Source organism: Triturus cristatus, chromosome 3_2 (genome assembly GCF_964204655.1).
Source record: "Triturus cristatus chromosome 3_2, aTriCri1.1, whole genome shotgun sequence".
NCBI classification, from domain to species: Eukaryota; Metazoa; Chordata; class Amphibia; order Caudata; family Salamandridae; genus Triturus; species Triturus cristatus.
The window spans coordinates 261,433,905-261,448,853 of record NC_140584.1 but is presented as its reverse complement, the minus strand read 5'-3'; the positions used below and the strand labels follow the sequence as shown (position 1 = coordinate 261,448,853).

The window sequence follows — 14,949 nt, the reverse complement described above, 5'->3', positions numbered from 1 at the left end:
GATCAAAAAATGTTTGAAACACCAATAAAAATAAACAGATGGTATGAAAATACCAGACATGGATTTTAGAAGAAAATACCCAATTAAGCAAAACTGAACACAGGGCCAGAAGAATGTTTGCACCCTAGTGAATAACCATATAACCATATAAGGGGAGAGACCATACCCTCTATGAATCAATCATTAATGGTAATGAATGATACAGTAATATTTCAACAGAACCTGCAACAACACAAAACTGTTGGTTAATTTAAACCATTACATGATCTATTGACAGTACCAGTATCAAAGTGTTAGATGTGGTAGATAATTATATGCCCCCCAACCCCCCAAAAAAGGGGTGGGGTACTACGCCACCATCACAACACTGGGGGTATTTTGGCATTAGAAAAGTGCCCACTGTCAACTGGTATAAAATTGAAAACAAGAAAAATCAGTCATAATCATCATGAAGTGAGAAATGCTGAAAGACAGAAGTACATCCCCTCCAGAAAATAGGAAATGTAGATCAGACAGAAATACATAAATCAAGTACGTACACAAAATAGTTTGCATAACTTGATGGATGAATGCACCAAACTTGTGATAACTTTTGGACAAGTTGGACCAATTGCAACACTTTGGCTGCCAATATACCGCACCACAACGTGAAGCATGGATAGGTATTGCCTGTATTTGAGTATAATAAACATGTCTATACTAGACACTGCTCTTCACCCTAAAGGAAGAACTTGCAAGCAAATAGCATACAATGAATGCAGAATGTAAACTCTGAACTAGAGCAACGTTCCAACTTGCTTCACTCCTTCAAAGTTCTGATGCACTCAAAATAAACAAACACTTAGTACACTAAAGATACGAAAAACATATCGCACAAAAGCCACTGGTTTGGAAAAACCATAGATGTGTGAAACGTCAACAGAATCCTGTGAAAGGTCATCACAAGAAGAAAATAGAGCTCTGAGCTCATTACAACAGACCTTAGAAGAACATAACGCGAAGTCCAAGGAGGACACAGCTGTATAACAGAGCGATCCTACAGTAGAGAAAATAACTACTAAGGTAGTATTCATGAAGAGCTATACAATTGAAAACCAATACTCCACAGAGTAGTTCACATACCCATAACAGGGTATAATGTCTTGAGACTAGCCCTTTATCAGAGATAATTGAAAATAAAATTAGACCAGCTACAGAAACCTTCTGGGAATTAAAGACTCAAACCCGGAGACTAATATGCTTATTATGAGTCAGAAGTAGTGCTTACACTTCAACACTACTAATTCAATGAAGGCCATAACAAAGGGACCATCCCCAAGAACCCTATAGAAGAAATTAAACAATTCCTGATGAGGTCTAATAACAAATTGCCAGCCATGAGGTGCTGGACTGCGGAATCATCATGGCTATCAAATAAATTGATTCCATCAAAAGCGAAGTCCTTTAGACTCTTCCGAACATTCTCGGGGGGAACTGAAATCACACAACCAAGCGTGCCTCCTCACTCAGAGCTACTGATATAGCCATAGCTCTACCTATGGAGTCTGTTGTGTCCATCGTCAACCTGATAGTGGATTTGGCCATTTCACGACCATCCTGCATCAGCTGAAAGGGTTCATCTCCAAGTCCTTCAGGAACAAAAGGAAGTAGTCGGTCGACAGAACCCCATAGGGCAAAAGAAGTCCTTCCAAACACACAGGACTTGTTTAAAGATCTTAGGGCCAAACTAGTGGATGCAAACAAATTTCAGCCACACAACTCCAACCACCGAGACTCGGTGGAAGCAATGGAGGAGCTTCCCAATTCAGTGAAGCTGAAGCGGTCTGCACAACGAGCCCTCAAGCTTTAGGGTGCTGAGAAAGACAAACTGGGTCATCTGGAGCAGGTCGATGACGGTGTGCAATGGCACGCTCAACAGAGACTCCAGACTTTGGCCTTGCCCATGTTCTCAGAAGAATTTTGTACAGAGACTCTCAGAAAGGAAGCAAAGGCTCAACCCCAGTGCCTCCTTGGTGGAGCAAATCCAATAAGGGATCAGAGAACAGAGTCACCACAGGAAACTGAAATTTTAAAATTCCAGCAGCCCTATTAATGACCCCAGCAAAAGTCGCACTAGCCTCTGCCGCTATTCTAGGAGGGGAAAGTAAATCGTAGGTAGGGGACGGTTGAAGACTAATGTGCCCACTAAAAGCCAAAGAACCCCCTGCCTGAGGCTGGCCAAGAGCACCCAAACGCACAACCCCACCAGTATCTGCAGGCTCTTCCTGCAACACTGAGGAAATGGCAACCACAATGACCTCATCCTCAATTTGTAGAGGAGATGGTGCAGAAGCCTCAGAGGCAATAAATGGTGCCTCTGGCGCCGACTGACGTCGAGACGGGGTCATATTTTATTTATTTATACAGTGCAACAATCATCTGTATGAATATCACGGCGCTAAGGAGAGCGCAACCTGAGTGGAGTACTGAGAGAAGGTCTAAGTTACTGATCAGATCCTAGGAAACAGATGGGTTTTCAATTTCTTCCTGAAAACCAGGTAGTCATCAGTATCGACATCAACAACTAAGGGTGTGTCTGCCGAATGGCGTTGAGACTGCGTCATATCGGCATCCAACACTAAGGGTGTCTGACATCAAGGTGGTGACAAGTTTTCCTCTGCGTATGCCACCAATGTCATAACAGGAAGCCCCACCAGGCTGTTTCCAGACGTCGTAGTGCCCGTTACAGAGCCAGAGTCGTCGATCGACGCAGAGGTCGAACCCGCTGGCAAACTTCCAATCCAAGTCCCTTCCACCTCTGTGGAGCTCAAAAGTGCACCACGGAGAGGTGTTGACCCCAAATAAATGCTTGAAAAGCTTCGAAATATACTTCCATTTGGGCCATGGTCACCCCATAACCAGGATATGTTGGAAAACTGGGGGTCGACTACTGCGCAACTGCCTACGGTAAGGACCGGGAGGAACTGGCACCATCGTCACGGCTTCGCGAGGCCGAAGGTCTCCGTGACTTCGATCCCTTCCGATGGGATTAACCAGATTTTGACGAGCGTCGCCCACGAGAACGGCGCCGTGATCTGTCCCGAGCAGGAGCCTCAGAACTGGAAGGAGATCAGGGCTGCTTGAACTCCCAATGGGATAGCAGAGACAAGAGCAACTTTATCCTATGTTCCCATAATGACTTGGGTTTCAGCCTCTTACAGGTCTCACACTCCTCAGAGTTGTGATGCTCGCCCAAGCACCACATACAAATGGTTTGCGGATCTGTCACTGACATATGCCGCGTACAGGTCTCACACGTTTTAAAGCCCGATGGCATCGACTCACTGGAGTAGAGTAGGCCAAAAAAAAAAAAAAGAGGCCTGAGAGACTGCTTTTCCTGGATCCACATTACAGTGAGGAAAAGAAGAAAACTGACATACGCATGCCGGAGGGGACTTATGTGGCTCCACTGACGTCATATCCATAGACGTCACTTGGAAGCCGTACGACGAAGTCTCCCGGCACGCAGAGGTACTACTGAAAAAATCTCCAGATTCAGACAGGCACCTGGGGGAAATTCTAAGTTAAGCGATCTGCGGCTAGATGTCTCTATCAGATTTTACGATACTTATCATACATGTAGATTTCAAATACTGTATCACAAATTCAGAGTTGCTTTGTTGATATGCATTACATTTAAAGCGTATAGTGACAGTTTAGATCTCATATACAGTGCTTTGTACACAAAGACCACTTGAGTACTATTTTCACATACACATGCCAAAGCAAACACATTCACGTTTGACCTCTCTATTCTCAGACAAATATAGCACTGAATCTCAACGATTCCATTCTGGATTGTCCATTGTACTCTGCCACTCATTTCATGCATTGTATCACCTTTCCAGCTTATGTTTTTACGCTCTTACATTCAGTTTTCTTTTGTGCAAATAGTGAAGTATCATTAAGTTATATTAAATATATTTGATCTGTACATGCGTCCTCTGTCCGTTAATTTTACACTGAAGTTTTCTCCCTCGCTGAAATGTGTCTCCTATCTTAGCCCACTTAACTAAGATTAACTACACCTCCATATTCATCCAATATACATGATCCTACTTTAAAGGACTGCATCTACCAGGGCATAAGATCTAAATTATAGATGCGCAAGTTTCAACGACGAGTTATGTCTGTAATGGTGGTCCAGATGAAAATACATACAGCAATGAAGTTGGTCTTGTGAAGAATAGCAATAAAGAGCCATTGCAAATCCCAAAACAGCTTTAATGTTAGGAGCAGATGTAATCCTTTAAAATGACAATCTGAAGCAAAACACATTTCTGCAACAAGAAAAATATATGAAGATTCTAGACACCTTGGCCTACTATTTTTATTTTTAAGAAGTGTGTTATACTTATCAGTGAAAGGTGGTACAGATGAAATTGTGGCGAGGCAAAGAGGGTGTGGAGGAAACACGACCAGGGCTGCGCGTTCGGTGAGCCAACAGCTGCAACCAGAACGCCTTAAATAGAAGGCCTGGGCGGTAAATTCCGTTACGCTCGCGGAATTTGGGCAATTTTGCGTTCTGCGGAGAACACAGAATTGCCAAAAATTCCGCGATCCGCAGCTTCGTGGAATTTTTTGCTTGTTCGTGCTTTCAAAATGCATATTCGTGAGATATTTCCCCCAGAGCACGCAAACCGCGATCGCGAACAGGTAAAAAGCGTTGCGAAGGGGCAGAACAAGCAATTCCGCGTGTTCCCTGAACTCTGCGTGCTTGCAGAGATATTTTACCATTTGGCGGAGCTTTGCGTAGCGCGACTACGCAAATTCCGCCCACCCCTAGTAAATAGTCTATTAGATGGCACTACGTTTATAGAGACAAGAATAAGGAGAAACTATGAAAGGAATTACTCTGTTTCACTAAAGCTTCCGTTATCAGATCTTAGTTTGGAAAATCCAGAAACCAGAAAGTCAGTGCCTCTTTACATTTAAAACCTTATACTTTGCAACGCCCTGCATGGAGATCAAATGTGTGCATCATTTCCATATGTACATTTACCCCCAAGTGAGAAAACTACATTTTCACTATAAAATATTGTAGAAGATGGAGTAATTCTAATCACAAAGGGCCAGATGTAGGTGGCCAAGTAGCGATCTGTAACGCTGAAATTAGCAGAATTCCAGAGTTTGCGATCGCTATTTAGCTGCGAGCAATATAGGTGAGTTTAAAGCTACTAGCTAAATAAGGAATCGCAAAATTGCGATTCATTATTTTGCTCTTGCATTTAAGGAATCGGAAATTGCGATTCCTTAAATGCAATGTAAGTAGCACAAAAGTAAGTGCACTTTACCCTCAAGGAATCGCTAATTACCACCAACTTCAAGTTGGTGGTAATTAGTGATTACCTTAAAAAAAAAAAAAAAGCACTTTTTTGCTTTTTTTAAAGTGCCACGTGGCACACATTCATGCCCTTAGGGCATGTATGTGCGCCACATGTGCACACATGCACATTTCAGGGGTGCAACAGGGTTTCCTTTTGACACCCTGGCACCCTTGAAATAGTGCCCGCTATTTGCCATTCTTTAATAGCGAATCGCTAATAGTGAATATCTTCCCATTTATTCCTATGGGCCTCCTAGCCCACAGGAATGAATGGGTAGGTATTCCATATTAGCTAATCTCAATTTGCGATTCGTTATTAAGGAATGTAAAGGAATCGCTAATATTTTAGCGATTCCTACCGACATTCAATTTTGCGAGTCCTTAATAGCGAAATCGGTAAAATTTGCTATTAAGGATTCGCAATTCTGATTTTACCTACATCTGGCCCAAAGTTTTCAAATGCCACATTGTCACAGGCAGAAATGTATTCCTATTGTGACATTTCCAGCAGAAACAAAGGATACCTTTGTAAGTTCTCAAACGTGAAATATGAAATATTTTCTTGTCAGCTTGAAAAACTATTTTAGACTCACCTATTGCACATGAAGTTGAAGTATAGACTGTTTCACTTTCCAATGCTACTTAAATGAGAAGCAGAGTTTTGTGTAGAATGTGTTTTTCGTTTACTCCTAGGTTGCTTTTATAGACTTGTATCTACCATGAAACTGGCACAGTGAAATGTCAAAGTGCAAGAGGCCACTGCACAGGACAGGGAGGCGGGAGAACAGTAAAGAATCTGTGGTTAGATAGAGTATCCACCAATAACAGCATTACTTAAGGTAAGTAACTTGTTCTTCTGAAGGATACTTCTAACCACATGTTCCTCACATCAGAATAGGTACCGCAGTAGTACCTCCCAAACGTCTGGGGAGTAGACTCGCACCAAAAAGTTGTGCAGAACCAAGTGGACAAAGTGACCTAACTAGACCAGGTTTTCAAAGCAGAAGTGGTGTCTGAACAAATGTACCCATGATGACTTAGCAGCCTAGCAGATGCATAGAAAAGGAATGCCAATGCAGACCATTGTAAGCCATTCTGCTGATGGAATGCGCTCTCAGACCTTCCTGTGGCATCTCGGCTAGTGCTTAGCAGATCTTGATAAAGAGACCCAACTAGCTTGATATGGTGATCTTTTGCACGGTTTTACCTTTGTTTACACCTGAAATCCTGATAAACAGCCTAAGATCTAAACAGTCCTGGGTAAAAGTAGTGTAAAAACACAACACTCTTTGGATCAAGGAATTGGAGCCCCTTCTCCTTAAAAAGGCGAGATGGGGCAAAGAATGCTGGCAGAGTGATAGATTGGACAACGTGGCAGAGTTTAACAACTTCAACTTAAAGAGCTTTAAAGAGCACCTGTGTGCAGTGGCTCAAAGGAAATGCATATAAGAAATGCTAGGATCACGTTCTGGTCCCACTGAAGCTTCATAAGTGGCTTTGGGGAAATGTGTGTCAAACCTTTAATAAAACACATAACTGGTGCCAAACAAGGGTGGTAGATCTGGTAAACACAGATGGGCCGAGAGAGTTGAAAGATAAGCCTTCCCAGTACCTACTGCAAGACCTGAGATCAAATAAAAGATGATATGAGAGTTTGGCATTTAGAGTCCAAGAAACCTCAGAGTCATCATCGAGACCCAGGACTGATCTTGCAGCATCAGAATCTTATCCTGAATGGTCCAGACAAACAGAAGCTGAAATAACACAATTAATTAAAGCATTTGCATGGGGTTCAGGTGGGGCTTCAACTCATTTACTAGGACCCCAACAATATCAGGAGTTTTGCCATCATCTGGAGGTGGACTACGATTGACTGCAGTGAGCCTGCCTTCAGCAGACAGTCAACTAGGCATGGGAACATGTGTACCTCTGGCCTCTAAAGAAGGGCAGCTACCACAGCCACCACTTGAGGAGCTGTGTTAGGGCAGAAGAGAAGTCCAGCAAATTGAACATGGTCTTGACCCACCTTGAACCACAGGAAACACCTGTGGGACTGGACAATGGTTATGTGACACTAGGTGGCCCGCAAGCCCAAGGACACGATGCAGTCTCCAGGGTTTACAGCTGTCACAATCCGAGCCAACATGAGCATTTTACATTTGTACTTCTGCTGAAAGGCATTCAGGATGGCATTCAGGAGTGGAAGTCCAAAATAAGCCAGAGTCATCTGCCCTCCTTCATAAGAGAAAAGTAGTAAAAATAGCACCCTTTCCTACCCGCTGAGCAGAATACCCACTCTATGGCACCCTTGCGCAGCAAAAACATTTACCTACAGCAGCAGGATTGCAGAGAACCTCTTCTTAAGATGCTGTGGGTTGGGGAGTAAGAGAAGGGCAGAACCCCTTTTGAATAATCTTTAATACACATCTGTAGGACATGATAGATTGCAGCCAGGAAGGAAATGTTGGATCCTGGTAACTGAGCAGTTATCCAGTGCACTAGGGAAAAAAGAATTGAACGTTGCAGTCCCTGCTCTCTTGTAGGACTCTGACCGGCGCTGCAAACACAGCCTCGAAAGTACTGAGCTGGCTGCTAAGCAACCAGCTGTAAGGGCTGGTGCTGCAAAGTCGCAAGCCCTCTAGAAATAAATTCCTGAACTAATGAAGAAATTGCTTTCCTGACCCTAGGACCATGGTAAAAAGGGCATATCCATTAGTGAAGCCTGTATGCAACTAAAAGACCAGTGGACTTCATCCAGGCATTTTGTCTCAGTACAAAACTATGCCAACAGCTCTGCTAATGCAGTGAGTAGGATCCAGGTGAACCGAGAGTATAGTTTCTACCGCACCCTGGCTGTCATGTATCGTCTGGGCCAGTGAAGCCCTCTGGGACCAACGGCAAGATCTTGCTAGTCATGCTCCATAATGCACCTACCTAGCACGCAAAATCCACTGATGGATTTGAGGGCCAAGCTAGCAGATGAAAACATTCTTTCCCAAAAGCATCAATTCTCTTCCATTCCCTATCCTGAGGGCTGGCTGGAAAAAAATTCCCGATGACCTTGTCTGCCCAGGCCTGACACAATCAGGTTCTCCATTGTAGGGTGTTTAGGAAGAATGTCCTAATCACTGGGAGCAAATCTATGTAGCCTAACCACAGGTCAGCCATAAAAGTTTCATTAAATGGCAGTAAAAGCTCTGAAAAAAAGGCCACTTATTGTAGAATTTGAGTCGGAAAATTTGTTTTCAACTCAATAGTGGGCAACTGCTGTTCTAGAGTCTCAGCTGCTGCCCACCGAATCATCACCACAAATGAGGCACTTTCTTCTATTGGTGGACCATGTGGCAAGTCCACGTCAGTTTCAGGGGGAATGCGTCTAGCCCACTAACATTTTTCAGGTGTGGATACAAAGAATTATTTGTGTAATAAGGTGGGAGACATCCATATCTTTTGTTCATCAGCATTGGGGGAGTCCATGTGCTCCTCATGAACTGGGTCAGATGAGAAAGAAGTCTCTGCTCTTAGTGGAGACAATGCAAAGGTCTGATATTATAGTCAAGACTGAATGACAGGTTACACTTCAGTAAATTTGTAGCATGACATTAGTCTAAACCACACTGAAAGTCATGGGCCCAATTGTGGGGTGGGGGGTCCAGACCGCATTGGAGTTGGTGATGGCTTGGGAGCACCTCGGGATTAATTGCGAATCGGCTCAGATTCTGGGGAAGGTGCAGGAGTGCACTCTGTCAGGGATTGGAGCGGATTAGAGTCCCACTTCGTCATCTTATGTTTGTGCCCGAACTTTTTTGACTTACCCAAAGACTTTGAGTGCGAAGTAGTCATCTCACAGGAACACAGTCATGACCAGAGGAGACCGCGCCCGCAACATGAAACAGGAGCAAGACCGATGTTTTAACTGCAACATCTTCTTACATTCAGTGATGCAGAGTTCCACCTCCCAGTTTTGGATAGCTTTTGGATGCATGAGGGCACACTTGTTGCACATCTTGGAGTCATGCCAAGAGACCAATTATCACAGACAACTCATGTGGGTCTATGATTGACATCAGCTCCTGCACACTTCGCATGGCTTGAAACCTGCCATTTTCAGTGTGGATATAGTTCTTTATCGGACAGTCATCAAGAATTTCAAAAGTGTTGGAAGATGCACAAGGTTGGAAGTGAATCGCTGGATCCGCGTTGGAAGTTGCGGAAAGAAAAGCACAGACGTCAGTATACAGGGGTGATGCTTATATGCGGCTCCATTCCGCCACTTCATGGGCAGTGTGCAATCACAAAGGAGCTCTATGATGCCACCGAACGACAAGCAGGAGCACTGCTAAGGAAAATGTCCATGTCCAGTGTATCGCCTAGAAATGTTTTAATGGTTTTGAATCTGTGTTTAGAAGTATCCATCAGAAACTTGTACTAAAACATAATTAAAATGCTTCTATTATTACTTTTATGTAGTTAAAAGCATTTGCTATAATGCAAATCAGGTATTTGATGCCATAAAATAATCCAATCTTAATGCTATGGTGAAATAGGTAAAGTGTCACAGGGAGAGGCCACTGCCAGTTGGAATCAAACAGTAAATTGAATGTACTGGTTAATATAAAGCTAGCTACAGCGAGAAGATCAACTCAAAGATCAAGACAATACTGAGCCCCAGAGAAGATGTCATGGACGAAATCAGTGATGTTTCTAATGATAAACCAATTACACCAAACTACAACAGCCATTTTCATATCAGTCAAGTTAAATCCCCCTTTGTCGTGTAATTAAAAGCCAGCCCACCATATCGCACAGAAGCACATAAGAACCATGCTAATTTACCTTGGGCTGGAAAGGAATAGTGTGCTGGACTGGAGTGACTGATGCTTAACCCTGCTGTACTGGTGAGAACACTGGACTGACTTGGAGGAGGAGTCTGAATTAAACCACTTTCAGATTTGACACTTGGCCACAATGCACCTGAATTGAACAAATTGGACCAATTACAAACAATACAGCCAAACAAATGAGCATTCTTGTAGTCTACATTTGAAAGTTATTATACACAGGTGTCACAGAATGCTAACTAATGGTCATGAAACCTCAACAGTAGTCAGTCAACAAATAGATATCTAATTTCTAATTCTTTATGTGCACTTTATTTGCAAGATCTCATTCCTCAAGGCAGGCAGCAACAGCGTGAGCATTCAATTTGCTGGTACACACCTAAAAGGACTTGGTGTGGCACTGCATTGGTGGTGCACACATATTAGAGTGTCAGTGAATGGTGGGAGGGGGTCGAGTCTGAGATAGTATAAACGCAGCAAGGCATGTGCTGCTTAGGCAAGCAAACAAGTGAGACCTTCACAGCTTAAGAGTTGAACCAATCAAATTATAAAATAGTAGGTCAAGTAGCCAAAAATAAACTAACCCAGTTCTGACTGAATGAATCAATTGAAGCAACCATGGTCATCTTGGTCCTGCTCTCAAACACTTAGATAAATTGGAGACAGATGAAGGGATGTATGGCAAGGTTTATGCTTTCTCCGTTTGCCGAGACACACACAGGAAACCAGCATGCAGCCAACACTTAACAATACCACTTGCTTGCAGTGCCCATGTTCAACGCCAGCTGGAGAGAAAAGGAGTATAGAAGACCATGGAAAGGTCAGCCTGAGTGAGAAGCCCTTAATGGATAAAAGTAGCAATGCAGTAAGCTGAGCAGCTTGGAAATGATGCTGCCTGGACAAGGGGGCATAAAAGTGCAGTCGACGTATCTCATCAACACTGCAAGATAGGGAGTGCAGATACCTATAGCCTGATGCTATACTAAGCACAAGTAATTTAAATTTTTCTATACAATGTGGCCAAAGCATGCACCAAAGAGTGTGTAGGACGAAACTAAAGCTAAGCATGTCTTCATAAACTATCTTAATTATAAAAGCCACTAAATTTCACAACAAAACAGTTCTCCCCCAGATCTAAAGAAGCACCAAGCATCAAAAGTGCAGGCACCTCAAGAGGCCCAAAGATAAGATAAGTTGATAGTTCCCATCCCTTCAAAATACAAAAAAATAAATAAAAATCAGATTCCAAAATCAGTGCCACAATGGAAGAGCCTGCAAATTCCAGGCAGTGCCAACCATAGGTCCAGAGAAATGACCCACTGTGAAATCCAATAACTCAAACTGCAAGTACAGGAAGAGAAAGTGCAAATACTCTCTTAGGACAACTGAAATAAAGCTATAAAAAATGTACAAATAGCTCACAAACACGAACCCTGGAAAACCCTTGGTCATGTAGGGGATAATTGGCATCCTTGATGTGTGCCATGGTGGATACGAATGGTTTATGCGCAGACGAGTAATCAAGGACTACAAAGGCCACAGAGATAAGCTGAACCCATTTGAAAAAAATGAGGTTGATATTCATCCATCACGTCACATCCCACAGGAACATTCAAACTCAATCAATTGCTTTCTCTCCATCTTATACAACCTCCACTATTTCTATTAAAAAGGTTTGCTCGTTAAAACAAAGATTATGTTCTGGTCCTGTGGGAGGTGATGTTTCATGAAGGTACACATCTGAAAGATGAGGCCAAGTATTCAAGAGTATCTTCTAGCCAATGTCAATATTTTAGAGTATACCTTAAGATGAGAATTTGAGGGAGGAATTTGCAATATGCTGACAGGTTGTGGTTTCAGTCACAGACTATCTTCTGTCTGATAAATCCATCCAAATCCTGCAGCAATGCTAGCAATCAACACCTTAAACAGGTAGCTCCTTCTGAATCGGCCGATAGGGACTCAATTGGACACTAGAACTAAGAGGTTAGGGGCAAAAGGGTCTAGTGTTTCCAACCCCAAAAAAGGATACCCTTATGATCAAGAAGATGACAGAGCAGATGCACAAGAAAGAAAAGATGGCACTCGCCAGGTCCAATGATCAGTTCCTCACTGAACTATGGGGCCGAAGCCGAGTCAAATCTTTCAGGAGCCACATCTGTGGGTTACCTGGCTGACAGGGGGTCAATTACCACTAAGTATATGGTCAAATACATTTCGCGAAAGGTGGAAACTACCTATGGCCTGTATCATTATACAACTATGAGCAACTCAGCAGAGGGGATGCAGATGTTAACAATAGATGTTGATGCAGTCATCCTCAGCAACTGAAATAGAGCCAAAGGCTGCCTCTCCGTGCAACCCAAGGAAATGGTTAGTCAAATGCCCTACTCCATTTTTGCCCCTCACAGCCCTGAATATTCATACATGAATACTAAGCCACTAACTACAATAGAGAAAAGGTTTATTAGGACATCACAAAAAACTAATACTGGCATTTATAACTGATTAAATAACTCTACATCTGAATAAAGATCCATACACTCCCAAAAAGTAATACTGATTAAAGTGAATAGGTTTCTTTTTTTCACTTAGACGGAAGGATCACTAGATAAGTCTTAGGTCTACAAATCTAATCGCAAATCCACCTGTGACAATCAATCAAAACATTTGTAAAGCGCACTACTAGCCCGTGAGGGTCTCAAGGTGCAGGGGGAGGGGCGGGGGGGGGGGAGGGGAGTGCTGCTACTGCTCGAATAGCCAGGGCTTGAGGAGTCATCTGAAGGTTAGCAGGTCCTGGGTCTGCCGTAGGAGGATGGGGAGGGTGTTCCAGGTCTTGACGGCGAGGTGGGAGAACGATCTGCTGCTGGAGGACGCTCTTCGGATGCGGGGGACTGTGGTGAGGGGGACGGAGCGGACTGGCGGTTGGGGATGTAGAAGCTGAGTCTGTTGATGTATGCTGGTCCGGTGTTGTGGAGTGCCTTGTGTGCGTGGCTGAGGAGCTTGAAGGTGATACTCTTGTTGACAGGGAACCAGTGCAGGTCTCAGGTGGGGTGTGATGTGGCTGCGGTGAGGGATGTAGAGGATCAGGCGTGCAGAGGCGTTCTGGATGCGTTGAAGTCGTTTCAGGAGTTTGGCCGAGGCCCCTGCGTAGAGGTAGTTTCCGTAGTGCCACCTGCTGCTGACGAGGGCTGGGTGACTTCTTCTGGTTTCGGTGGGGATCCACCTGTAGATCTTGCGGAGCATGCAGAGGGTGTTGAAGCAGGAGGACAAGACTGCGTTGACCTGCTTTGTCATGGAGAGGGTGGAGTCGAGGATGAACCCTAGGTTGCGTGCGTGGTCGGTGGGTTTTGGAGCTGTTCCCAGTGTGGTCGGCCACCAGGAGTCATCCCAGGCCGAGGGGGTGGATACGAGGATGAGGACTTACGTCTTGTCGGAGTTTAGCTTCAGTCGGCTGGTCTTCATCCACTCGGCGACGGCTTTCATTCCTTCGTGGAGGTTGGTTTTGGCGGTGTGGGAGTCCCTGGTGAGGGAGAGGATCAGCTGGGTGTCGTCGGCGTAGGAGATGTTGAGGTCATGCAGTCGGGCGACGTGGGCGAGCGGTGCCATGTAGATGTTGAACAGTGATGGGCTGAGGTCTGAGCCCTGGGGGACGCCGCAGATGATCTTGGTGGCTTCGGAGTGGAAAGGGGGAGGCGAATGCTCTGGGTTCTGCCAGAGAGGAAGGAGGTGGTCCAGTCCAGGGCCTTCTCTTGGATCCCAGCGTCATGGAGGCGTTTGCGTAGGGTGCGGTGGCAGACCGTGTCGAAGGCGGCTGACAGGTCCAGGACGATGAGTGCCGCAGTTTCCCCGTTGTCTAGCAGGGCTCTGATGTCATCGGTGGAGGCGATGAGGGGAGTTTCGGTGCTGTGGTTGCTGCGGAACCCGGACTGGGACGGGTCCAGGATGCTCTTTTCCTCGAGGTAGCGGGCAGTTGTCTGTTGACGGTCTTCTCGATGACCTTCACCGGGAACAGGAGCAGGGAGATGGGCTGGAAATTCTTGAGTTCCTTGGGGTCAGTCCTGGGTTTTTTGAGTAAGGCGTTGATCTCGGCGTGTTTGTAGCTCTCCGGGAAGGTCGCTGTCTTGAAGGAGATGTTGATGGCTTTCCCGAGATGGGGAGCGAAGGTGGTGCTGGCTTTGCTGAAGATGTGATGTGGGCAAGGGTCTGACGGAGATCCAGAGTGGATGGTGTTCATGATTTTGATGGTGTAGTCATCGTTAATGTTGGTCCAGGAGAGCAGGGGGGTCGTTGCCGATGGTGGCCGTGGGGGCGGAGGTCTCAGTGGTTGACCGGGCGGTCGTGGCGTTGAAGCTGTCGTGGATGTCTGCAATCTTGCGATGGAAGAAGGTGGCAAGGGAGTGGCACAGGTCTTGCGAGGATGGGATGTCGGTGTTGGAGCTGGGGTTGGAGAGTTCCTTCACGATGTTGAAGAGCTCTTTGCTGTTGTGTGCGTTGTCTAGGCGGTCTTTGAAGGAGGCCCTTTTGGCGGATCTAATGAGGTGGTGGTGTCTGTGGATGGTGTTCTTGTGGGTTGCGTAGATGTCCGGTGTCCGTTCACTGTGCCATTTCTTCTCAAGCTTTCGGCAGGTTTGCTTGGAGGCCTTCAGTGAACCAGCTGGCTTTCTTGCTGGTGTGACTGTTGGAGGGTTTCTGGATTGGGGTGAGGGTGTTGGCGCAGTCGTCGATCCATTGTCTGAGGTT

The 14,949-nt window shown here is 45.0% G+C and overlaps 1 protein-coding gene across 10 annotated transcripts in view; it reads right to left on the bottom strand.

Moving 5' to 3' along the window:
* EYA3 (EYA transcriptional coactivator and phosphatase 3) overlaps nucleotides 1-14,949 on the bottom strand; it is a 970,709-nt gene that overhangs the window by 472,640 nt on the left and 483,120 nt on the right. For 6 of the 10 annotated variants that reach the window (XM_085647578.1, XM_085647577.1, XM_085647580.1 and 3 more), the window contains one exon: nucleotides 10,202-10,339. The exons of the other annotated variants lie outside the window; for them this stretch is intronic. In XM_085647578.1, coding sequence (XP_085503704.1) covers nucleotides 10,202-10,339 — 138 coding nt within the window. The remainder of the gene's footprint in view (nucleotides 1-10,201; nucleotides 10,340-14,949) is intronic. 10 annotated transcript variants of the gene reach the window in all.